Source organism: Carassius auratus, unplaced genomic scaffold, assembly GCF_003368295.1.
Source record: "Carassius auratus strain Wakin unplaced genomic scaffold, ASM336829v1 scaf_tig00215695, whole genome shotgun sequence".
NCBI classification, from domain to species: Eukaryota; Metazoa; Chordata; class Actinopteri; order Cypriniformes; family Cyprinidae; genus Carassius; species Carassius auratus.
Window position 1 is genome coordinate 206396 of NW_020528200.1, and position 25270 is coordinate 231665.

At 35.4% G+C, this 25270-nt stretch overlaps 3 protein-coding genes across 5 annotated transcripts; 2 read left to right on the plus strand and 1 right to left on the minus strand.

The window, feature by feature from the left end:
- The first annotated feature begins 348 nt into the window (after nt 1–348).
- Nucleotides 349–5225, plus strand: LOC113095372 (CD209 antigen-like protein D). The gene is made up of 5 exons (XM_026260890.1): nt 349–416; nt 3475–3881; nt 3959–4080; nt 4151–4254; nt 4471–5225. Exons 1-5 carry the CDS (start codon nt 349–351, stop codon nt 4601–4603), a joined length of 834 nt encoding a protein of 277 aa, XP_026116675.1. The 3' UTR covers nt 4604–5225.
- A 5170-nt stretch (nt 5226–10395) lies between these two features.
- LOC113095374 (uncharacterized) lies at nt 10396–17320 on the minus strand. Of its 2 annotated transcripts, none has more exons than XM_026260893.1 (8): nt 17186–17320; nt 16392–16516; nt 13681–14106; nt 12615–12843; nt 12010–12281; nt 11779–11926; nt 10839–10948; nt 10396–10731 (listed from the first exon to the last, which is right to left on the minus strand). In XM_026260893.1, the coding sequence occupies exons 1-8, from the start codon at nt 17223–17225 to the stop codon at nt 10420–10422; spliced, it is 1662 nt and encodes a 553-aa protein (XP_026116678.1). In that variant the 5' UTR covers nt 17226–17320; the 3' UTR covers nt 10396–10419. The 2 variants fall into 2 exon arrangements, with proteins under 2 accessions (XP_026116678.1, XP_026116677.1); XM_026260892.1 differs by having other exon boundaries at nt 13681–14109; nt 17186–17318.
- A 169-nt stretch (nt 17321–17489) lies between these two features.
- LOC113095379 (uncharacterized) lies at nt 17490–25075 on the plus strand. 2 transcript variants are annotated; one of them, XM_026260897.1, is made up of 3 exons: nt 17490–18402; nt 21636–21728; nt 21795–25075. In XM_026260897.1, exon 3 carries the CDS (start codon nt 22349–22351, stop codon nt 23927–23929), a length of 1581 nt encoding a protein of 526 aa, XP_026116682.1. In that variant the 5' UTR covers nt 17490–18402; nt 21636–21728; nt 21795–22348; the 3' UTR covers nt 23930–25075. Both variants share the same exon structure in this region, with proteins under 2 accessions (XP_026116682.1, XP_026116683.1).
- The last annotated feature ends 195 nt before the right edge of the window (nt 25076–25270 follow it).

A 25270-nucleotide genomic window follows, 5' to 3' on the forward strand; every position in this document is an offset into this window, starting at 1 on the left:
TTATATTTTAAAATTATAATTAAGTGCAGTTTAATGAACTTGACTGATTTGCTTAATTTTTAAATGATAATGTTTCATTTTGTTTGACAATTTACTAAATTTTAACAATACTACACTTGTACATTAAAATGTTTGTGATCATTTAACCATTATCATGCAATATTGTATTTATCTTGTTTATCATGGGTCACATAATATGCTGCCAGATCTTAGCCTGATATGGGGCCACATATCACTGGACTTATCTGGGCCACACTCCTCCCACCAACAATCGACCCTCATGCTGTTTGCCAGATCCCCACCGTGCCGTCATTGCCACACATGGCCCAGCTCTGGCTGAAAGGGTACATGCCATTGCCGACAGAAGGCCAGCAGTGCCACTTTGAGGCCACACATGGGCCAAGTCCGTTGGCTATGTGGGAAGTACTAGAACTTTGGGACTTCCTAAGAATTTATACTCTCATCCTTTGAACTGTGTGTGTGTGTGTGTGTTTTCATTAGTTTTAGTTCCATGTAATATATATTAGCAAAAATTTACAACAGTGCAGTCTGTGCATTAGTGGTTCATTTAGAGCCCCAGTCTGCGCAGTGGTGCTTCATATGGAGCCTGAGTTTGTATAGTAGACACACACAAGTATAATGGCTGTATCATACACCTGGTGCAGTGCAATGCCAGACACAACACAAGTGCTTATTGCTTGTAGATTCAGCTCTATGCAGTTTCTTTTTCATGTCCAGTGCCATGTTGTTTAAATAGCAAATTCACTTGTGCCCATCTGTTCACCCATGCGCGTATTGGTCTGAAAACAAAGTGTGTTCAAACACATTGCAATTTTGAGGTAACTGAAAACGGTAGCACCATTGACTAACTAAAACCTGATCTAAAGTCAATGGTGCAGTATTTATATTTATTTATTTAATATTTAAAGGGTGTATTAGTAATATGTGCCTATAGGTGGGTCCACAAAGTGCATTCAGTACTGACCACTGTACTAAATACAGATAAATCTACTAACTTGAAGATCTAAATAACTAAATAATTGCTATGCTATGCTAAATAGATGCTATATTAGTCTATCCTGGTTAAAAGATAAAAGATGGTTTTATACTGCCAAGGGCATGGTAACTCGTACCAAGGGGCGTGTTGAGCTGGAAACTGCTTACGTCATCTGCCACCGCTTACGTCACTTGCCACCGCAAACATCTAATAGGAAAAATCACCTGCAGTAGCCACCGTTCAACCTGAAGAGGGCAGCACTCAGACGTTTTTACACCATATACTGTAGAATTAAAACACTTTATACTGAAATGTCAAAAAAGTTACTGGAATCAATGAACAGCACTAATAAACTCCATTCTTACAAATCCTTAACTAAAAAAAAGTGGGTTTAGGGGTTTAGTTACTCTTTAAGTAAATAAAAAATATAGGCTACCACAGACTGTATTTAAATGTATTGTGCCCAAGATTTAATGACTTTGTTTCAAGATATTTGAAAACATTTTAACATGCTGCTATGTACATGCGCATTCAGTTGATCAGCAATTTCTAGCCATGCAGCCTTTCTCTCTGGTTTTATGACAGCAAGACTTTATGGCTATTAGTAGAACAGTAAAACATTACAATATAAAATTGCTCTTTAAAGCATTAAAAACACTAACTTATAAGTTAAATCACTAAATTAATAATGAAAATAAATAATATGAAACAGACTATATTTTATATGATAAGAGGAATACACTTTTACACTTTATACTTTCACACTTTAAACTCATTTGAGCTAGTTATTAGGGCTGCATTAGCTAGCTTATATTTGATTTACAGTTACTGCAATCATAAAAATACACTTATATGTAGAATTAAAATTCTGCGTGTCACATTTAATGTCCAACAACAAATATGTTTTTAGTGGAATTCATATTTTATCCATAATTATTAGGCTTTATTCTATTGCGTTCCACCTGTGTAGCATGCAGTACTCGTTCACTCGCATAAGTCTTGCCCACTCCTGACAGAAAAATGTATATATTTGCATGACTTTCTAACATACCTGTGACATGTCAGTTATGCAATGAGGAAAACACAATGTCTCAAATGCATTAAAACGGCACAAATCTTTGCTGTTTGCCATGGTGGATCAATTGGATCCATGATCGACATTAAGGTGCACATCAAATTATCCTGACTCATTGAACCTGGATCGAATTAGTGAGATTGCGTGAACTTAAATTGTCGTTTATAAAACCGCTTTAGTCCCAACTGATTTGTTAGGTTATTTTAATCCCCGCTATTCTTAGCAACTTTTATGAAACAGCCCCCAGGCTTGTTTCAGCTAGTCTAACGTACTCTCAACTTTTTTTTTCTTCAAAATAAGTCAGACTTAATTAAATAAGCCTGGCTTATGAGAAACACTTGTTTTATGAAATAGGCCCCAGTTCAAATTCAACTCCAGTTATTTATTTACACCATCTCAGTTAGAATTGCACAACTGTGAAAATGAATATCCTGTCGACACCCATGTGTGTTTAATAACTGTAAACAGGACGTCGACGTCCCACAATCTGTATTTGCTATCATCATCCTCTCTGTCTCTTAATGACACAGTGGTGCAGATTAAAAACATAATTTATTCCTATAATAAGAAGTTCTGGTCACTTGTCATCAATACATAGTCTGCGTTAGGTATCTTTCAGGGTGTTTAAATCCATTTTTTATGGGCACAGGTTCCTCTTGTTGGAAATTGTGGCTGCTAACATGATCACAGGAATAACTCCACATTGTTTTGACAACATGGGGTTGAATATACCAATATATATATATATATATATATATATATATATATATATATATATATATATATATATATATATATATATTGGTACAGTTGGATGAGTCTACAGAGAGTTTTAGAAGGAGAATGAAAGTCTAGAATTTTCTGAGCCTGAACTAATGAAACCACTTCCTGTGTAGGGTTTGCACTATTTAAAAACACGCTACACATTATAAAGATCACACTCATCTGTGCACACATACTGTACTCTACTGTAAGTAAGAGAAAATAATGGAATCAGGGAACTTTTATGTATGCAGAAATGTTACAAACAGATCTAGCCCTCGAACACAGATTCAGTTTCAGGATGAAGGAAAATCGCGAAAGCAGAGTAAGCAGAAAGTTTCATTTGAAGTAAAGGCGGAATTTCAGATGGTTTAGCTAATGTTTGTTAATGTTTGAGGGGATGAGAAACACACACACACAAAATTTTTTTTTTAACTTGGAAACCATTATTTTTTCTGTTACATTTTCAGCATTTGTTTTTATTTATTTTTTAATTTTTTGGTTCTCATATTTTTAACATTTACAGTACTTTTTATGTTTACAAAGAGCATACTCTTCAATAAGGCTCATAATATATCTACCAACCAAGGTAGATTACATACAAAGGTTGATTTGAGATGTAACATCTAATAATATTGAGTAAATTACTATTAATTGATATTTGTGTGTTTTGGTCCTGTTCGTCAGTAGGAAGTAGATGTTTGGTGTTGATCACAGTGAGTCTGGCGCTCATTTGTGTTCTTCTGCTGGTCTTCACCATACTGCAGCAGACCACCATCACAGCAGAGAGAGACCTGATAAAGAGTTACAAGAGCACAGTTGAAGAGTTCAATCAAACTATCAGCAGCTTACAGGACAAATACACTGATGAAAAAGACCAACTGCAGAACAACTTCAACTCTTTGAATGTGAAGCTCGAGACCAGAGTCAATAATCTCACGACTGAGAAAAGCCGGTTGCTGATCAACTTGGACTCTTTGAAACGGGAGTTAGAAAGCAGAATCACATCTTTAAATGATGAGCTGGGGAAAGAACAATCTAAAAAGAGTCAGTAGAAATCTTGTTTCATTTCTTTACATCTCTTTGTCTTCATACTAAGAGTTTAAAAATATTCTTTTGGTTAGGAAATCTGTGTGGTCCAGTTTGTTATTTCATAGCCAATGAGTTGAAGAGCTGGTCTGACAGCAGGCAGTACTGCAGGGATCATGGTGCTGATCTGGTCATTATCAACACTGAAGAGAAGCAGGTGAGTTTGTGTGAGTGTATGAAACTGAATGAGAGGAATCACACTTATTCCTGTTCTTATTCACACACAGAGACTCATATCTTCATTAGTCAGTGAAAGAGTGTGGATCGGTTTGTCTGACATAGAGAACGAGGGCAACATGACATGGGTGGATAGTTCAACAGTGAATCAAACGTAAGTGCTAAAACACCTAAAGAAAACCACTGTGGATATGATTGTTTTTTTTATGATAGTTTTCAAAAATTAGAGAACCTCTAAAAAAATTAAGACATAACTCTCCCAGAAACACCACAATCATTAGATTTTTAGCAAAATAAAACCTTCGCTTTTGTTTGCCCTCACTTCTGCTGTAGCTACTGTACTAAGTTTATTTTGATATATGTTATTCAGATTTTGGTTTGATGGAGAGCCAAATAATGCAGGTGGAAATGAAGACTGTATTGAACTGATGCCTTCAGAGCCCACCCTGAACTGGAATGATCTGCCATGCTCAGCGAACAGAAAAGGGATTTGTGAGAAATAGGGTTCATCCCATACTGTTGTGTTTTTAACTGCATTGTTTTATGAAATCAATGACAGACTGTGATCGGCTATGTTTCTGACTGAGGTCTTTTAAAACAGTTCACTTATTTAAATTTATATAAAATGCTTTCATGTCATCAATTTCGTTTTTTTTGGTTTTCTTTAACATACAAGTTTAAAGTGTCTCAGATTACCCTAATTCATCCTATTATTCTGATACTGATGTCTGAATAAAATGGTCAATAACACATACCTTGTAGTTTTAAAATAAGCCTGAAGGACTTGATTTGGTGGACCAGGTATGTTTAATTTAGGTTGAATTGACTCAGGGCTGAGTTTGGCTGTGTTTACACTTGGCATCAACATGCAACCTGTATCCAGATGTTGTCCACATACACACTGAAAAACACAAGTGTTAACGCACTTCTGATCGCAATGTTATCCGATCTGTGTGTTGTGGTCCAGAGGTAGTCGAGGACGGATATCAGTGTAATGTAAATGCAATCCAACCATATGCATTCGTAGGTCAACATCACGCAAAACGCCACCCCCTCTCTTGTGAACTGTCAGAAAAGAAAAAAGATGGAGAACATCAGTGCTGAGACTAGTATACTTTTGTTTGATTTGTAAAATGTCCCGAGACTAAAAATACTTAAAAAAAAAAAAAAAAAAACACTTCAGGTTTACTTTGCATTGAACCATTCTCTGGAGACTTATCTAAATATTGTGCAGGTAAGACAGTTCCGATCGGTTATCCAGATAGAAAAGTCAGTTGATGTCTGCAAGTTCTTATTGTTCTTATTATTCCTGTTTCACAATGAACACCTTTAAAAATAATATAGCTAATTCAATTAATAAAGAATCACTGTTATTTTTAAAGGAAATCAGTTGAGCCAGTGTTTACACACAATTAGTAATTGATCGAAATGTACATACATTTCAGAATGTGCTGCATACTTGGGAATAATCACGTTGGATCTAAAATAAACTGCTCTCAAATGATGACACCCCCCCCCCCCCCCACAAAAAAAAAAGAAAAAGAAAAAGAAAGAATGAAAGAAAAAGATCTATTGGCTCAACTTACCCCCATTTATGAGTAAATTTGGTCTAGGGAGAGGGTAAGTTGGGGCCACAAGAAGATAAACTGTGCCACTGATTATGCTGAACATTTTCACTTCATGCTATATCAAAGGAAAATACAATAGAAATGATTTCTTTAAATCTATGTGTGAGCTATGTGATGGATTGATCATCTAAACAAGGAGTTTCCAAACCTGCGGCTGAAGATGCTGGGTTGGATTTCAACTCCCCTCAACCCTAATAAGAATTAACTAAAAAGGTTAGGATAATAGAATGGATGGATGACTTAAGAGTTGTATTTAAAGAGACAGTCCACAACACAACACTTATATTTTTTTAATTTAAAAATTCAGAACAAAAAATTGAACAATTAAAAAAGGGACTGCATTTAACCTCACAGAACCAGGCTTGTTGACTTATGTAATTGTGTAATTATATATGTTCTCTAATTGACTGTGATCTATTTTCATGAAGTGGGTGGAGTAATATACACAGGGGTGCAATCATTAATAAAATGGCCGCTGCTCTCTTGTGCAGGTGTGCAGGCTAAATGCCAGATAATGTCTGAGTTGTAAGTCTTTTAATCCTTTGTCATGTATTACCGTTTACCTAGCTCTAATTGAGATGGCAGCGCTAACAGGGCTATTGGTCAACATCCTAATTATAAATGTTCCAGGGAAATACAACTTCATTAAAACTTAAATGGCCAATTTACATAAACAAGGCCTATTTATTATTATTTTATTTTTTTTATAAAATCAAGTTTAAAACAATTAACAAAATGCAAAATTCTCATCTAAAATTAATTAAATATAACATAGAAAAATTTGATATTTCTGCAAGAGCAGACAGTGAGGTTCGGGTTTGTTCTGATCAGAGCTTGTGAGCGGAGAGCACATTTCTGAATATTCTGCTCCGCTCACTCATTCTGTGGCGTCGCTCGCTCAACCCAGAATGGCCTGCTGGTTCGATAATATGTGGAATAAGGGCAGTCTCCGATTAATTTTTTTCTAGTCGACTAGTAGTTGTGCATCAAGCCATTCGTGGAAAATCGTCCCTTTATATTAATTTAATTGCTTAAATAGGCTATAGCCTACAGGATATTAAGCGTTATGACCGCACACATTAAGCTTGTCACAAAGAACTGGTCAAATTAGCAAGGAGACATTTAATTGTTAAGTAATAAACTGGTGTTTTCTGTGCCACTGCAAAGATGAAGTTGACGATGCGGACTCGCCATGAACGCCAGAGAGAAATGCACATTTCATATGGATTTACATAATCAGAGAGTAGCCCATTTATTTTGGTTTAAAAATTTTCATTTAAAAGTAGACATTTCAAGTTTTCTTAATATATAGCCTATATTTCTCAAATCTGTGAGACACAAGCCGAGTTTCAGCGGCCTCCAGATCACATGCAATGCAAGTGATCGTGTCGGCTCCTTATTACATAGTCTGCTATATATTTGCTTCTTATTTATTGAATACGGGCAAATGATTGATAAAACATTGATCAAAATTAAGATACAATTTATACAAAACGAAAATCTTTTAAAAAGAGTTATCTATAAAACAAAACTTAATCAAGTCGTCAAAACCATGTTTTACCAAAAACAGCGCCGTTGCTCCCCAGTCTTCACCTTTTCTCTTGCCGCCTCCATCTACCTGCAGATTGAGCTTGTGCGTCATCTTCACGCCCGTTATTCAGCCAGTAAAGTGTATTTCAAAATTGTGTATAGGACTATATAAAATACAAAGGTTTAATTGGCATCTTTATTTCAAACGACCCGACTGACCACAACCTGAATATCCTTAAAAATATTTTTGGATGACTCGCAACCGCGGGTTACCACCCGCTCATTTTGGATCAACCTGTGCATCACTGATAGAAGCCAACATATGCGTGCTGAATATAAATTGCTGCATCAGTGGATGCTCATATCCAAACACATGAAAGAAAGAAACAAGACAGGATAGAACAAACACTCCCCAAACATGCAGATCTATTGCCAAAACATATGTGTTGCAGCTTCTTCAAAGAGCCATGATCACAGCATGTATTACTATCTTGCCTGGGTTATGGGGCACCATTTGTAAAGCGGCTCACGCTGAAAATAACAGCAACATTTTGTCACATTTAGCTTCAAACAAGGTTTAAAAAACTGGTATGAATTTTTGACGGTCAATTTTTTAGCACATTTACAACAATATTTGTCAACTTAGAGATATTTTAAATAGTTGAATATAAATATTAAATGTTGCACCTAAATGTTAAATCTAAATGCTAAATCTAAATGTAAAATCTAAATGTCAAATCTAAATCTAAATGTTAAATATAAATTTGAATCTAAATGTTAAATATAAATGTTAAATATAAATCTACATATAAATGTTAAATATAAATCTAAATGATAAATCTAAATGATAAATCTAAATGTTAAATATAAATCTAAATGTTGAATCTAAATGTTTCGGTTGAAACTAAATATTTAGCTAATATGCAAATTCAAAATGCCAATAACCAGAAGTGCCAAAATAAAAGCTTGATGAGGTCAGTGTGTGTTTAATGCATCGTGTCAAATAAGTAACAAATAAAAACCATCTCATCCGAGGAAATTGACTCTTGGACATGGATTATCGTGATAATGACTACCTAAATTAATAAACACGTTTGGAGAAACTGTATTTGAAGAGTAGGTTAGTGTCACTTAAACGCCAACAAGAGCCTATGCTCTCTGCTAACGCCGATTCGTTGGACATTTTGAATGACAGTAGCGTCAATAGTTACTGTACCCAGAGCCGGATTAACACAAAGGCAAACTAGGCACTTGCCTAGGGCCCGATTGGCGGGATGGGGCCCAGACAGAGGGACAAAATAAATAAATACAATTAAAATAAAATGTACAAATGTCCTATCTACAATTTATATCAATATTTATTAATTAACTAAAGATAGTGACGATGTTTATCTTAACCATAGACTGTTACATTACGTCACATTAACGCCAGCCCATGACTGTATTTATATATATAGAGTTAGTCCGAGGAGACGTCAGCAGCGGTCAGAGCGGGACAACAAAGCTAGCAGGAAGGTGTGTTTTGAGTAGGCTAACATTCAAGATGCTTTCGGGTGCGGCGAAACATAAAAAGAAAAAAAAATGAAGAGAAACAAAAGAAGAGACAGCGGGGGACAGAAGTTTCAGTCGGGCAGCCGTCCGACAGCTGTGAACCTGTTCGAGTCAGCAGAGCCAGAGGCCGAGCCAGGCCCGGAGACACGGCCCGAAAACGCGTTGGAAGATGCAATGCAATGCATTGTTCATAGAGCTCATTAATTGTAGCGGTGCCGGTAACGCGAAAGTACATCAATATAATGCACGAGCGCGAATCTCTCTGTTCGCACACAGATTTCCTTTTTCTCTGTCACAAAACCAGACATGCTTGCTCAGATACACTCTGCTATCGCCCGGAGAGAGTTCGCGCACTTAAAACATGTCTCCTCTCACTCAAACTGCGTCCTGTGCACTCACAACTCTATCTACGCTCGTGTGCTAGATATTAATTATTTTCGCACGTTTTTATTTCTAGCCTTTTACCGCTTGCAGTGTGAACGCTCTGATCCGTTAAAATGGGCTCGGAAAAAAGGCGCATCACAGACAATGTGTGAACCTGGAGTTAGGCATATGCCCAGTTCTGTTCTGTTTTGTTGCATTCTGATTTTATGATTTTATGAATATTTCTATTACACTGCAAAAAATTTACATACAAAAATAAGAAAATAAAACCTAAATTAAGAAAAAAACACTAAAATCAAGCAAAATTATCTGCCAATGGGGTGAGAAAATTCTACTTGATAAGACATCTTGAAACAAGACAAAAAAACTTGTGATAAAAAAGTTCTTAAAACAAGAAAAAAATTAAGTAAATTTAGATATTTTAACTTGATTCAAGCAGTACAAATATCTTGAAACCAATGCAAAAATAGTAAAATCTAGTATTTTTTTCATGTTTTATTTGTGGTTAGTTTTAAATACTCTTGGTAAAAATATCTTGATTTAAGAATACGCATAGACATTTTAAGAGTGTCAGGCTTATTTTGAGGGAAAGGTTTGGTTTAAAATATCTTGATTTAAGAATATATACACATTTTAAGAGTGTCAGGCTTATTTTGAGGGAAAGGTTTGGTTTAAAATATCTTGATTTAAGAATATATACACATTTTAAGAGTGTCAGGCTTATTTTGAGGGAAGGTTTGGTTTTAAATAAGTATTTAAAGTCTTAAAACAAGACTAACTAATGTGAACGTCCCCTCAATCTTGACTATTTCTAAAAATAAGCTATGAAATGGAGATACAATTAATAAATCTGGTACAACAAACATGCTCTTAATATTTCTTTATTAACTCCAACTGCAAAAGGAAAGCAAATGATTGTTCAAAAATTACAGCAATGCATCATATCACAGCAATTGGTAAGCCTATTAAAACAAAGCTTGGTAGCTTAGTCAAGGTTACACAGATACATCACTGAGAAAGTGAATATATATATATATATATATATATATATATATATATATATATATATATATATATATATATATATATATATATATATAAAATAAAAAAAGAGACCAAGAAAAACTGAATTTTTATTTTGTTTTAGACTTTAAGCAACTTCTGTCTATAAGAAGAACCTGATGAACACAACTGCTAATTAGTAAGACATACGTCTGACTTTTTCACTACTCGCCAATGAACTTTTTCCACTCCAAAGTGGCTTTTTTGTAGGAAGAAGTTGCATCACGCCCATGTATTGCATCTGAAATTACCTCTGTCTGAAGCACAGACAGTAAAGTTGCAACACACTTTGGGTACACAAGATGAAGTGCATAATAGTATGCCATTAGGTAGAGCACACCTTCGTGGAGGTCTTCTTGTGGAAAGATTGTCACAGGTGTAGTCCCAATGGCCAACATGCAGTTGTCCTCTGACACAATCAGGACAGGACTGAAGAGTGGTCTCCCCTTGAGGAAAGAATCTGGGTTTTCTGTTGGCTAGAAATACAAACACAAAAATGACCGAGCAGTACATCTTGATATAAATGAAGACACCTCTATTTCTCTTGGTCTTGTAGAAATATAAACAAGGTTGTATGTCTTACCTCAAGGATGTGTAGCATTGCTTCACTTGGATGTCCCATCTTTTTTGGTGGGGCTACAGGTGATGGGAACATCTCTGGAAGAGCCTTCATCAAGGCTATGGAGCGTTTCACTATTGAGGAGAACAAATAGTCTTTTATGATTTACTGTAATTAGTGAGTTGAGCATGCATTAAAGGGATAGTTCACCCAAAAAAACATTCTTCAAAGTATCTTCTTTTGTGTTCATCAGAAGAAATAAACTAATACGGGTTTGGAACAACTAGAGGGAGAGTAAATGATGTAGAATTTTTATTTTTTGGCGAACTATGCCTTTAAGACTTTCCTTTAACCTCCTGATCTTGATATAGTTTTATAACAATTGTGCATTAAAAAGGATAAAAACTTAAAAGTACTCAAAAGGATTATTAAACTTTAACTTATTTAATGAAGTTAAACTTTTCATATCAATCTGTTAATGATTTCAAATACACTACCAATTAAATGTTTTAGAAATGTGAGATTTTTTAAAATGTTTTCTTTTATAAGTATCTTCGTCTCACCAAGCTTGCATGTATTTGTTCCAAACTACAGCAAAAAAAGTGATATTGTGAAATATTATACTATGTGAATAGATAATAATAATCATCAGAAATGTTTGTTCATTATCAAATCATCATACTAGAATGATTTATAAAGGATCATGTGACACTGAAGACTGGAGTAATGATGATAAATTCAGCTTTGATCACAGGAATAAATTACACTTTACTATATAGTCACTTATAAAATGGCTGTAGTTTGGATTAAATAAATGCAGCCTTGGTGAACAGAAAGAGACATATTTTAAAATGTAAATGTTCTAAAACATTTGAATGGTAGTGTATGACACTGACAATCAAGTTAAACAACTATTGTTAGATTTTTCACATTTTAATTCAAGTAGTAAAGGCAGGTAGTTTACCTCCATCTAGAGTCATTGGTGGCTTCAAAACCTTTTTGTAAACCCCATAGAATTGAGCTTTGCTGCAGAAGCTCTCCCAACGGGCCTTTAGTTTTGGGATGAATCTGGGATTTCCTTTGTCAAGAATTCGGCCCAGTTCATCCATTACCTGGAATAATCCCACATATACACATTTGTAAAAATAATTGAAGTCACTAGGAACTGAAATATATTATCAGATTTATTACTTACATGTTGTAGTTCTCTGAAACAGGGGTACGCTTGCAGTATCTTTGAAGGTCTGTCCTGATCCTTGAAACAGTCTGAGTTGATGAAGGCTCTCCGAGCATCAAACTCAAGGTCAAGTAGTTGAGCAACTGCCTCTTTATTAGGCTTTGGTCTTTTATAGATCTCTTGGAGAGTATGGTAATGTCTGGCCTGGCTTTGTTGACTATCAGTGTCAGAATGGTCTTCATCTCTTCTATTGTCAGTCTGACTGAATGGTAAATCTTGGTCAGCTGTTCCTGAAAATAAACCAGTATAAACACAGCAAGCAATTTTGCATTTAAAAGACGTTTAATAGCCGCCCAAACACAACCCAGACGTCTAGGCTAAAACAAGGTAAGATTTGGGCTGTCAGTGAAAATTTAATAGACATCTACCCTAACAATAGCCCAAGAATAGAACAGTCATCTAGAACATAAACATGTCAAAGAATTGAAACCAAACACTTTTTTTAAGCACTTGTTGACTTTCCTTACATGATGGAATATCATGTTATTTTGGCTAATATAACATGTAATCAAATTCAGGGTACATTTTTTTTTAAGCATATTATGAATATGTGGTACACTTACCAGCAAGTGGTTTTGTGCTCACAGATGGTGGTGTGCTGCTTTCTCTTGTTTCCAACATTACAGCTGAAGCACTGCTGCTTTCTGCTGAATCTAATGTGCAAGAGCTTGAATCACCATCGTAGTCAAAATCCAAGCGCCTTTTCTTTTTTCTTTGTGGTGTTGGACCCTGTTTCTTTTTTGGAGTTCTTATGTTTTGGAGTCTCTTCATTAATTGCTTGAAGATGGAATCCTGTTTGACGATGTTACAGGTTGTAGACCCCGACAAATATAAAATGTTTTATTTCTCAATGCTTTTATTATCAGTTCTTAAGGACCTCCTAAATATAGACGGTTTCATCGGGCGCACGCACCTGGACCTAAGTTAACTTCCGGTCTGTGTTGTGTATATCGGTCTGGCTGCAGTGCCTTATACAGACACAGTTAAAGTCAAGGTGATGAGTAGACTGAAGGTGGGCTGAGGTGGTTGTGCTGTGGGATGTGTTTCCCATAAATGTATTAATTCTTGGAGAATCGCCACAATTTAAAAACTGATCGATTTTCAAAAAGGCTTCGTTGAATAAAAATGAGTAACGTTACGTACTACACGTTTAATAATAATAATTCCTTACATTTATATATTTAAATATCAAAGCGAGGCACAGGTGTTTTTATATCGCTGTATTTCTGAAGGAAGACTTGCATGTTATATGCCTGATAAAGCAGCGTGTGAGCGCAGCTCTGCTTTGTTTACAGCTGTTACTGGGGAAACCTCTATTTCTCGCACTTTATGTCTATGCTTTAAAACATCTCCTGCTGGCAAAGAATGAATTTGCATTTTCATTAAGTCTGCCTGATCCACGCAGCAAACATATTTTGTTTGTTATCAAAAAATATCTACTCTAGAGGGACTTGGATGTTGTTATTGATTCTATTTGGAAGACTACCGGAATTTAAGTTAGGTTCATAAAAGCGCGCATGCGCAATAACACTTGTTTATGTTGTTGCCGTTGAAACCGTCTATACAACCAAAACATTGCACAAATGTCCTCAAATGTAATTTTTGAATCCCAAGCCCTTAAACACTTACCCAAATATGTTTGCAGTTCACAGAGTCATCTCGAAGCATGGGATAATATTCAACCAGTCGCTTTGCCATTGCAAGCATGTCATTTTTTGATGGGTACATGAAGTCAGTGCTTGATGCTCTCATGATAGACACCATGTTGGTCACTGTGTTCCTCACAAGTCGACAACGAAGTTCTTTTGAAAGGTTGCAATCTCTTTCTTGCCCAACTCGCTGCAGATCAAAATACTCTTTTCTAACATGTTCTAGCTCACTGTCAGTGTAAACAACATATTCAGGGTTGGGCAACTTTAAGGTTCTTGGAGGATGACCACTTGGCTCAAAGATACTGTGCCTTGTAGTCACTGGGATTTCAGACAGAGTTTGAGTAGGAGTCAGACCAGTGTCTTCCTGCTCCTTGTTTTGATTGAGGCATCCTGCCTCCTGTCCCTGCTGAATTCAGATGAAAGCTATTACAATTTATATAAACAAACCTGTTAACAGAACACCCATGAATAATAATACTACAATAAACTCTTCTTAATCATAGCACTGCATTTCAGGTCACATGGCCCTTCAGTCGTGACTTATTCACAAAACAGCACAGCCTCTCGTACCTTATTGCTTACTTAAGATATTTAGTGTGACTGTTTGTGAATGACCTAAACATTGTTGTATGTAATAGAGCCCGACCGATATGGTTTTTTGGGGGCCGATGCCGATGCCGATATTAACTCGAAAAGAGCCGATTTATAAGCCGATATTTTGATTTTGAAAATAAACTGGATATTAGACCCATTTCCTATATACTGCACTTACACAACATTCAATAGCAAAATATCTGCCTGTTCTATGTATGTGGGCTGTATAAACCATTTTCCAGAAGAGATTATGTAAAAAAAAAAAAAAGCCTTAGATTATAGTCTCAATGACTAAACAATTGCACATCAAAAGTATATATTTTTTAATGATAAAAAAAACAGCCTGATTTTAAACATTTAACACTTTTACTTTCTTCCAGTTGAAGCTGGTTTTAACAGTCTGTGTGTGTTCTGTAAATAAATTATAATACTAAAGTTAAAGTATTTGCAGAAGTAGTCCCACACTTTGCTGCTACAGCATGCCCTTTTTCAGCCATCTGTAGGGCAGAAAGAGACAGAGAAAGAATAAGCATGTGTATTAATAATATCACCATGTATCATTACTCGTGTCATCATTAGAATTAGAATTATAATAAACAGGGATCTCCTACATAGGCAAAAATGAGAAATATATATATATATTATTTGTCAACCAATAGGTATTACCTATTACCTACTTCTATTTAACAATATTACAACATTTTCCTGTTATGTCTTTAAAGCTGCTTTGAAACAATCTGTAAAAAATAAAAATAAATAAAATAAAAAAAGCGCTTGTTCAGCTCACATTTATTTACATGTCCTATCTGGTTAATCATTTCTGACGCATCTAGTCGAAGTTGAATGGTTAACGTTAGTGTCATGAACACACCGCTGTCAATTTTGAGAAGAACCACCTTCAATCAAGTTAATAGCAAGCATTTAAGGGGCCTGCTAAAAAGGAAGCTATATTAGCGTTAGAATAACATAAGGCTGTAGCTATCGAATATTTTAGTAATCGAGTCTATGATAGGCTTTTGTACATTCTGCTGAACAACAGTCTTTAACTGGACTTTTATTTTGACGGGTTGGCGTACATTTACAGTTCTGTGTATGTGATGTGATGCTGCTTTTACTTAAATCAAACGGTCAAATGCTCATGAAGTGACTGTCAGAGCAGTTCTGGAGATGTTGTTCATGTGTTCACGTGATTATTTAGTGAGACAGCAGACGCTGAATTCACCGCGAGCTTAATGCGCTTACGTGTGTTTAATGAATGAAGAGGCGCTTCTGCGCCATTCATTAACAGAGACACGCAGAACATGCAGGATTCATATTTAAAAAGACTATTCCGGCTTAATACTTACAGATATTCATCCATATCGTGATTTGATGTAAGTGCAATGACCTATTTTTAATGAATTCATTCAATAACATAACAGCTGTTGTTTTTTCGAGGCACGCTGAACATAACTTCTAGTCATTGCCCCCCTGCCACAGTTACCCGGTCATTATGTGGGAAACACTGCAGATATATTTAGAATAAGTTAAACGATAACGTTATAGTTTGACCTCTTATTAACGTTCGCACTCTTCCACTGATAAACATGGTATTAGCTCTGTGGCTAATCTAATATAGCAATGCATTAAGCGGCTGTAAGTGATGTTACAGAATATTTATAAGTGATAATGATAGGACCGTTAGCTAGAACTACCACATCATTGTATATACAGTGTATGAACTAAATCATTTCACATGAAGAACGACAGAATCACCGTCAAAACAGAAAAAAAAATCTCCGTGGCTGGCTTGGCTGATCGCTTTCTTCGCTAGTGGATTTCTGGCGCTGTTGTCAACTCTGGAGCTGCAGAGCTCCCTCTGGTGGGTAAACTATGCAACACTCATAACATGAGTAAAGCATGAGACTGTTTCTCATCATTCATCGGCCGTTATAAACGCCGATGCCGATTTAAATGCAATAAGCTCATATCGGCCGATAATATCGGCCGGCCGATATATCGGTCGGGCTCTAGTATGTAACCTTTATTTTTTTCAGACACTAATATTTAATTAAAATGAATACTGTGGTTTGGAAAAATGGAGAAAAGTTCTACCTCTTTGTCTCTATGAAACGTCTCCCATATGGTTTTCCGTCGTAAAAAGTTTTCTGGTCCCGGGAAAAGATCACGAATGTCATCACGTGACAAAGTTGGTAATACTGCTGCGCTGATGTTTGCATCTAGGATGTTTTAAAAACATATTCAATAAGGATGATATAGATCAATTTTGTCCATATGCAGAGTAATGTAAAAAAATATATATTTAAGACAGTTCATTATATCATGCATCCATCTGTATTTTATGTCTGCAGGTAATGGCAGTTTAAGCACCTCAGTGGTAAACACTGTATAAACCAGAAAGTCTATCATTAAGATCTGGTTTCTCTCACAATTCACAGATGTGTGAATTACAGATGCTAAGTTATCTAAAGGTGTGAGCGACGTTTCTTTTATTTTAATGATTTTTGGACAAACACACTGTCTGTTGCTTTGACTAAATGACCATAAATAACGTTGAAAATATGTCCACATTTGAACTACTGTATTTTTTAACCTTATACGGAGGTTCCATGAACGTCTATATCGGGTGTGCAGAACAAGTAAAAAAAGACGTCATAAAAATTTTTCAATCTGGCTCCTCAGTGGACGTCTTTTGGACATACATTTGCTTAGTGGGTTACTATTTAATTAATAGCAAAATGACAGTTTGAATATATGAACATATTTGTGACTGGCACACTATAAAGCATTTTTAGTGAAGAATCTATAACATGCCTAATAATTCTTACATGTGCACTGAACTGAGCGAACATAGTAGTCTGAAGCAACATTATTAAAACCTAACATACCTTGTAAAGTTGACTGTGTCACTGAATCAAGCTGCTCCATAAATGTCACCTGAATGAAAATTAAAAAGTTCAAACGACTATTTGCTACCTTTAACGTTTACTTTACTTGGTTATGACATCAAATATGAAAGAGAAGCAAATTAATGTAACGTTATTTAACCAGTGTTCCTTTTCTATTTACCAATTTCAAACTCACTATTTGTACACGCTAAGTATCAGAACGTATATATTTCGTTCTTACATTCATACAAAACTAAATGATTTGATTAACAAATAAAAAAAATAAAAGAATGTTCTTACCTTCAAGCGTATATAATTTAGAAAACCGCGAAACTGGTTTAAGTGGTAACGGTCGTTCGGTCCAGTGACGTAATTTAAGGGCGGTTCCATTACGCTCGCTCCATCCGTAGGGTTTAAAAGTATAGGCATATAAAACCTGTTAAATTATAATCATTTTAACATTTCAAAATATTACATATTTAAATTGTGTGTTTTTTCTTCTTAATATACATTCCCTGAGTACAACATTTAAAAACTCTCAAGGAATAATGCTTTATGATTTCACCTATTTTATATCCAATGGAATATTCCGCTGCCTTGATTGGTTTAAAAGTTTGAATCGCTTCATTTCTCCTGATTGCTTTCGGCGGGACAGGAACATATGGGCATTGAGTAAAATATGATTTATTAAACTAAATGTTCAGATTTATCCACTTAAAATGATTTGGCGTTGTGTTATTTGCTGCCTCTTTGTGGCATTGTCGTTAAGAGCTCTGCTGAGTCACATAAACACCGTGCATAGTTCCAGCCCGGATTTCCACGTGATCTGTGGGATTGATGGTTGCGCTCAGGAATATCGAGTCTACAACTCATTTTACTATCATGTCAAACGGAGGCATTCTTCGCATTTTATCAGTCACAAATCGAGGTCAAGTGGAAGCCAAAATTCAGCTCAAGCTAAAGGGAACAATTGCCGTGCGTGTGCATCTGCAGATATTGGAATCCAAGTGGAAGAGAGACTTTTCGAGAATTTCGGTATCCCACTTCAGCCAGAATTTCTGCCAAATGAACATGTGTCAAGCATACCAGGAAATACCAACGACGAGGACAATTTTAACTTTACCGGTGGCCAAGCACCAGACATAGCCGATTCCGCCAGCTCTGTTGATGGCGCTGCGTCTACACCGTTGACTGAACCTGAACAAGAGGCAATGCACGTAAGTTGGCACAATTTTACACACAAAACCTGACATTCATGGGTAATGTGTATCAGCAATAGGGGTGTGCGGACGATTAAAATTTCTCCACGATCTTATGAAAAAAAAAATATCGTAGTATCGTACTATCAGTTGAAGTTCTGGCTACGTAACGTTAGTGACATTCACAGCACATTTTAACGCAGAGATGGTTACACCACCTTAAATATTTCATTCGCGTGCTGATGCACTGTTCTAACATTTGCTTTTGTCTGTCAAAGGCTGTCAAAAAGTTAGCTTTTACGTATTATTGTGTTATACAGTTGGTTATGTCTAAAATGAAAGCTAACATATGAGAAAATAGAATGCGTGTAATGCCTGTATATTAGATGCGATCAGGTCTTAAAGGGACAGTTGCCTAATAGTAAACTTTCTGCCGCTTGTTCTTAAAGGGATAACGTTTGTTCATCCAAAAATGAAAATGCTGTCCTTATTCACGTACTCTAATGTTGCTCCAAATCTGTTTTCATTTATCTCTTGTGCTGAACACACAAAAGATAATTTAAAGAAAGTGGCTAACCAAACATTTGATGGTCCCCAATGACTTTCATTGAAGGAAAAAATATATACTATGGAAGTCACTTGGGGACCAGCAACTGTTTAGCTCGCCACTTTCTTCGAAATAACTTATTTTCAGCAGAAGAAACTAACTTATTTGGGTTTAAAACACCTTTGAGAGTAAATTATGGCAATCTTCATTTTGGGATGAACTGTCCATTTAATTTTAAGATGACACAAAGAGAATATCACTCGCTTCTCTTGACCGAGAACTTTAATAGTAGCTTTAATAATAATCAATGTATAATTTAAGCATTGAAGTTGATGTAGGCTTTTTTGTTTGTTTTTTCATGTAATTTCTTTCATGAATGCTACTGTTCAATACACCTTATACAAATGAAATAAATGGTGCTTTATTTTTTTAGCATATATATGTGTGTGTGTGTGTGTGTGTGTGTGCGTGTGTATTGTAGGGATGGGTACCGAAACCCAGTATTAAACTGGCCCCGGGGCTAAATTATGAAAGACCGTAGTATCAGTAAGATCTGACGGTACCGGTTCTGCTTTCGGTACTGGAGGAAAAAAATAATGTACTATGTATTTTTGCTTAATGTTGTCGTGCACATTTAATCTCGCCAAACATTTCTAATGTGCGATGATGCGATCGTATTAAGACGTTTGTCTGTGAGATCTGCAAGAACTCGCATGCGCGCCGCGGAGGCTGTCTGTCACAGTCACACACACACACACACAAGAACGAGCGCGGTACACGCCTAACAGTACGAAAACTCCCGCTTAATACAAAGAGTGACGATGGCGGAGAGAGCAAAACATTCCAAAGTGTGGTTATACTTCACTAGAGTTAATGCTAACAACCCTCGTTGTCATAAGTGCAAAACAATATTTGCATGTAAGGGCGGAAACACAAGCAATCTGTCAAAGCATCTTTCAAAAGTGCATTATTTGTATCGACTGCCTAGCTAGCTCATCTCTGGTTGTTGCCCCATCTACGTCAGGTATGTATGCTAAAATCATGTTGAATCCTGTTCTTCACGTCATTTAAAATAAATGTAAAATCTCAGTGGTTTGCTAACCTTACGTAGAAATTCTGTTGATTTCTTTTGGGGAAAATGAGAATGAAATCAACATATCTTCTACTTGATTTTAAAATTCCAAATAGGGAAAAATGCACTTAACTTAAATGCACAGCACCTCAAGTTAGTTTACAAAATGGCCAATTGCCACATTTTGCAACCTTTTCATTATTTATATATATATATATATATATATATATATATATATATATATATATATATATATATATATATATATATATATATATATATATATAAATAAAAAATATTATTATTATTTTTTTTTTTTTAAGCTGCAACAAATATGAACCAACTCCTAACACCTCTGGTCCAAGACAAGCCCATTATTAATTTTACATAAAACAAATAAAGAAATGTTAATTCTGTTCTCAACTTGTTCTTAAAAAAACACACACACAACACAAAGTACCGATAAGATTACCGTTAAAGTACCGGACCGTTAAGCAGTATCGGTAAGAGTAGTAATACCGTTAAAACCTTAACGATACCCATCCCTAGTGTATTGTAAAGGTTTTTTTTTTTTTTTTATCTTCACCACTTTGGCCTAAATGTCTGCCATAAATATTTGTTGCATTGTAAGGCTTTGTTTTTAAAATAGGGACATTAGTTTAGCTGTAATGCTCAGTCACTTGAAAAAAAAAAGTAAAACCAACGTGAAAAAGAATCGTGATAAAATCATGAATCTATACTTTTATCGAGGGAAAAAAAAAAGTGATATTATATTTTTGCCCTATCGCCCACCCCTAATCATCATATGCACACACATAGCCAGCAATTGGACAGAAGCCTAATATAGTACAACTGTTTTGGTCCTGGGAGAAAATTTTTTTTTTTTTCCATATTAACGGACACATTGCTTTGTTTTTTGTTGTTATTTACGTTAGTTACATATATCTTAAGGTATGTTTATACGTCACTTTTTTTCTATTGAAATCAAAAAACTTTGTTTCAGTTATTGATGTTCATTTACAAGATAATGGCAAGCATTTGAAAACTGGTTTCTCAATTTATGAGTAAATTAAAGCCTGTTGATAAACATAACTTGTTGATAATTTGACTTTTTGTTCTACAGCATAAACTGCGCACACTCACATCCCAAACTTTACGATCAAGTTATTTTTTTTAAAACGTATCAACATGACCACTTTATTTTTTTTATATATATATATATATATATATATATATATATATATATATATATAAAAATAAAAAATGTGGGTACATGTAAAAAAAAAAACGTCAAGGTTCTCAAGTCATGTTTACCACAGGCTTATTTTTCTCTTATTAAAAAGCTCATAAGAAAATCTCGAGGGAACAAGGGGATGGCTTTTTGACACCATACTTGCAACCCTCTGTTCTGCATATTCAAAGAATCCAGGAATCACAAAAATACAAGCATATCTAATTTAACTTAATTGTCATTGGAGTTTAATGCTGTCTCTGTTTAATAATCTCCTCCTGGCTTGATGATTGATGGAGAAAAAATTTAATGGGCACTGTTGCACTTTATATTGCATTATTTTAGGTTATTTATAAATGCATATTAAATTAAAAAGTCTTTTAAATGTTTTTCATTTCCAGCATGAAGAAAGTGATGAGCCTGAAGTTGATAAACTGAGAAAGCATGCTTCTGCATTTGTACTGACTTCAAGAGTGAAACACTGCCTTTCCCAGGTAGGACACTGGAGTGAATTGTGAAATTACAGAAATAAACATGAGTTCTTACATTTTTTTTCTCAGCGAGCTGTCAGTGACATCATTTCCGGGGTGCAGCAGTATCAAGCCTCACTGTTGGACTGCCTTCGGAGCCAAATTACAGATGTTATTCACAGACAATCAGGAGTCACTGATCAATTGATGAGTGAAGTTCTGGACATTTTTAATAATTTTGAAGACCCTTTTGAAACAGTTTCCACCACATATATGCAAGATTCAAATATAAAAAAGCAGTTCAAGGTAGTTGAAGCCGAAGAAATTGAAATTTCCCAGACTGCATCCTTTAGGAGAAGAGGAGCCTCACAAGCTCTAACAATAAGAAAAATATGCTTTTACTATATTCCTTTGGTGCGAAGTTTGGAACAACTACTTTCACATCCAATGATTGTAGCAATGTTTGACAATGGACCAAACCAAATGGATTTGGATGGATTTGTCAATGACATTATTGATGGGGATATTTTGAAGTCCCATCCACTGTTCTCTGTGAGACCCAATGCTCTGCAGCTATCCTGTATACTGATGAGATAGAACTGTGCAATCCTCTGGGGTCGTATGCCTCAAAAAACAAACTGTTAATGGTGTACTACACTTTGGGCAATATAAATCCTAAACACAGGTCTAAGTTAGCAGCCATCCGTCTACTTGCCATTGCAAAATCAAGTGATATCTCTCAGTGTGGTGTAGATGTGATTTTGCAGAGAATACAAGAGGATTTGAATTTGTTGTATAATGGAGTGAACATCAAAACTGCCCACGGGGAGCGAACACTGTATGGTGCAGTAGTTTCTTTCTGTGGCGATACCCTAGCTCAGCATGAGCTAACGGGCTTTAAAGAGGGAGTTGGATTTGCATTCCGAAAATTCCGTTTTGAGGATATGCAAGTTCACTTTGATGCAGAAAACTTTGTCAAAAGGTCTTTAGATAGACATGTCAGACAGTGTAATGAAATTGAGAGGGCAGCCACAGACTTTCTGAGAAGCAGTTTGAAAACCACTTATGGAATTAATAGGAAAAGCAAACTAATTGATTTCCCAGCCTTTGATCTCATCAGGCAAACACCTCAGGATATTATGCATGTGATATTAGAAGGTGTGGCACCACTGGAAGTTAAAACTGTACTTAAACATCTTGTGCTATCAGGGCAGCTGGAACTGGACACATTTAACAGTGCTATTCTAGGATACCCATACTCCACTGATGTCCGAGATAAACCTTGCCCTATTACTGTCACAACATTATCATCGAATGAAAACGGACTAAAGCAATCAGCTGGGCAAATGCTTGTCTTATTGAAGATTCTGCCATTCGTGTTGGACAGCTGTGAAAGAAACGAGTACTTTCAAGTGATTATTGAGTTAATAGAGATTGTTCAGATCTTATTTGCACCAGTTATTGCGTTGACCACTGCAGAAAAGCTTAAGTTGCTTATTAAGCAACATTTGAGCAATGTTAAACGGTTATTTCCTGAGAACAATATAACACCAAAGCAACATTATTTGATACATATTCCTGAACAGATTAAAGATTTAGGTCCAATGGTCAGACACATGTGTATGCGATTTGAATCAAAACACTGTTTTTTCAAACAGTGGTCTTCCAAGTTAAATTTTAAGAATGTTTGCAAGTCCTTGGTTAAACACAATCAGATGTTTGAGAGTTGTCAAAATGTCAGTCGTGAGAATCACCCAATTTTTTCAAAAGACATTCTATTGGGTCCTGTATCTGAAGTGGAAAATATGAAGTATGTGCAGGATAAAATGAGAGCTTTTTTGGGTGTAGAAAACGTGCATCATGTGGTGTCTGCAAAATGGCTTGAGCTAAGTGGCAACCGGTATGTGCACCAGAAATCAGTGATTGTAATCAATGTTAATGAAGGCGTTCCTGTATTTGGGCTCATAAAGGACATGTACATTGTAAATTATTCCTTGTATTGCTTTGAATGTCAAGTTTATAATACAGTGGGTTTCAGTCGTGAGTTTGCTTCTTACGAAATTGAGGTCCCAAACCTTGCTCAAGCCACTGAGATAGTGGATTCAGATAAAATTGTAGATTATACATCATATTACGCACTCAGTTTTAAGAACCGTACTTACATTCCTCTGAAGTATTATCTCGGAGATGTGTGTGAGATTTACAAGTGCACCACTAACTGCTAATTTAATGGAAAACAAATAAAAGTAAAGGGAAAGCACAGTCAGTTTCCTCTCTCCTTGGTTTCTTTTTTTTTTCTTTACCTGACTGTACTGATCTAAAAGATAAGACATTTTGCTAAAAAAAATATATGTCCAGTACCTTGTGTGTACTTGGTTATTGTTAAAGGATTAGTTCACCCTGAAAATGAGAATTTCCTAAACCTTTACTCACCCAAATGCCATCGATTGTTTCTGTCTTCAGTGGAAAATCAATTAATTTTGAGGAAAACGTTTTAGGATTATTCTCCACACAATGAACTTGAATTGCAACCAAAATTTTGAAGTTCAAATCAATGCAGAATCAATCCATCGCTCATTTTCTTATATCTCCTGGGATTGAGGAAAGACATTTGGAGCACTTTAAAGTCCTTTAAAAACTGCATTGATGTGGACTTCAACATTTTGGTTACCATTAAAATCTATTGTGTAGAGAAAATCCTAAAACGTTTTCCTCAAACTTAATTTATTTTCCACTGAAGAAAGAAAGACATGAACATCTTGGATGTCATTGGGGTGAGTAAATTCAGGAAATTTTCATTTTGGGGTGAACTAATTTTTTAAAATGAAGTTACTGGATGCTGTTTGGTGTACAAGATGTTGTCTATAAATTGACAGTTGTCCGCACCAAATAAAATGGTATGTTTCTCTGATTTGCAACTTCTTGTTTATCATTTTGTTCAAACTAAATCTTTAATTCACTGAATTGGTTCTATTACTCTTTCTCCTCTCTCGTGTGTGTGTGTGTGGTGAGCGCACTGGCTTCGCATAATCTAAGTGAATGCTGCACACTGGTGGTGGTTGAGGAGCGATCCCCTGATATGATTGTAAAGCGCTTTGGGTGTACTGTAGTACATATGAAAGCGCTATATAAATTCCTCAATAAGGAATTTATCTAAAAATAAGAAACGTTGTGCTCTTAAAATAAGAAAGTATGGCTTGAAATTTCTGATTCTAGGATAGACTGTCAAAATATACCATGTACTTTAAAAAGATACTTAATTCATAAAAATAAATCCCTAGAATTGGCATTTTTTTCTAAGTAAGAAAATTGAAGTTAGATTTTCTCAAATCAAGCAAAATAATCTTTGGCTTTTAGTTCTAGGCTAGTTAATTTATCTTAGAAGAAAAAAAACAAGAATTCTAGTTTTATTTTAAGATTTTTTGACTTGGCAAGATTTCATTTTTTGCAGTGTAAGCACTGGAGAGGTTGCAAATATTTTCAATCAAGATACTATTACAGATATTTTACATATTTTCTTTTAAATAAAGGTGCTCTTGCTTTTATTTGAGGATGCTTAGCATCCC

Coding starts and splice junctions, on each gene's coding strand:
- LOC113095379 (XM_026260897.1), top strand. CDS start 22,349: ATGGTGTACTACACTTTGGGCAATATAAATCCTAAACACAGGTCTAAG.
- LOC113095374 (XM_026260892.1), bottom strand. CDS start 17,225: ATGGAGCAGCTTGATTCAGTGACACAGTCAACTTTACAAG. Junction 14,110..16,391: donor CGTTTCATAGAGACAAAGAG/GTAGAACTTTTC, acceptor ATCTGAATTCAG/CAGGGACAGGAGGCAGGATG. Junction 10,949..11,778: donor ACCAATGACTCTAGATGGAG/GTAAACTACCTG, acceptor TCTCCTCAATAG/TGAAACGCTCCATAGCCTTG.
- LOC113095372 (XM_026260890.1), top strand. CDS start 349: ATGCCATTGCCGACAGAAGGCCAGCAGTGCCACTTTGAGGCCACACAT. Junction 3,882..3,958: donor GAAAGAACAATCTAAAAAGA/GTCAGTAGAAAT, acceptor TCTTTTGGTTAG/GAAATCTGTGTGGTCCAGTT. Junction 4,081..4,150: donor TCAACACTGAAGAGAAGCAG/GTGAGTTTGTGT, acceptor ATTCACACACAG/AGACTCATATCTTCATTAGT.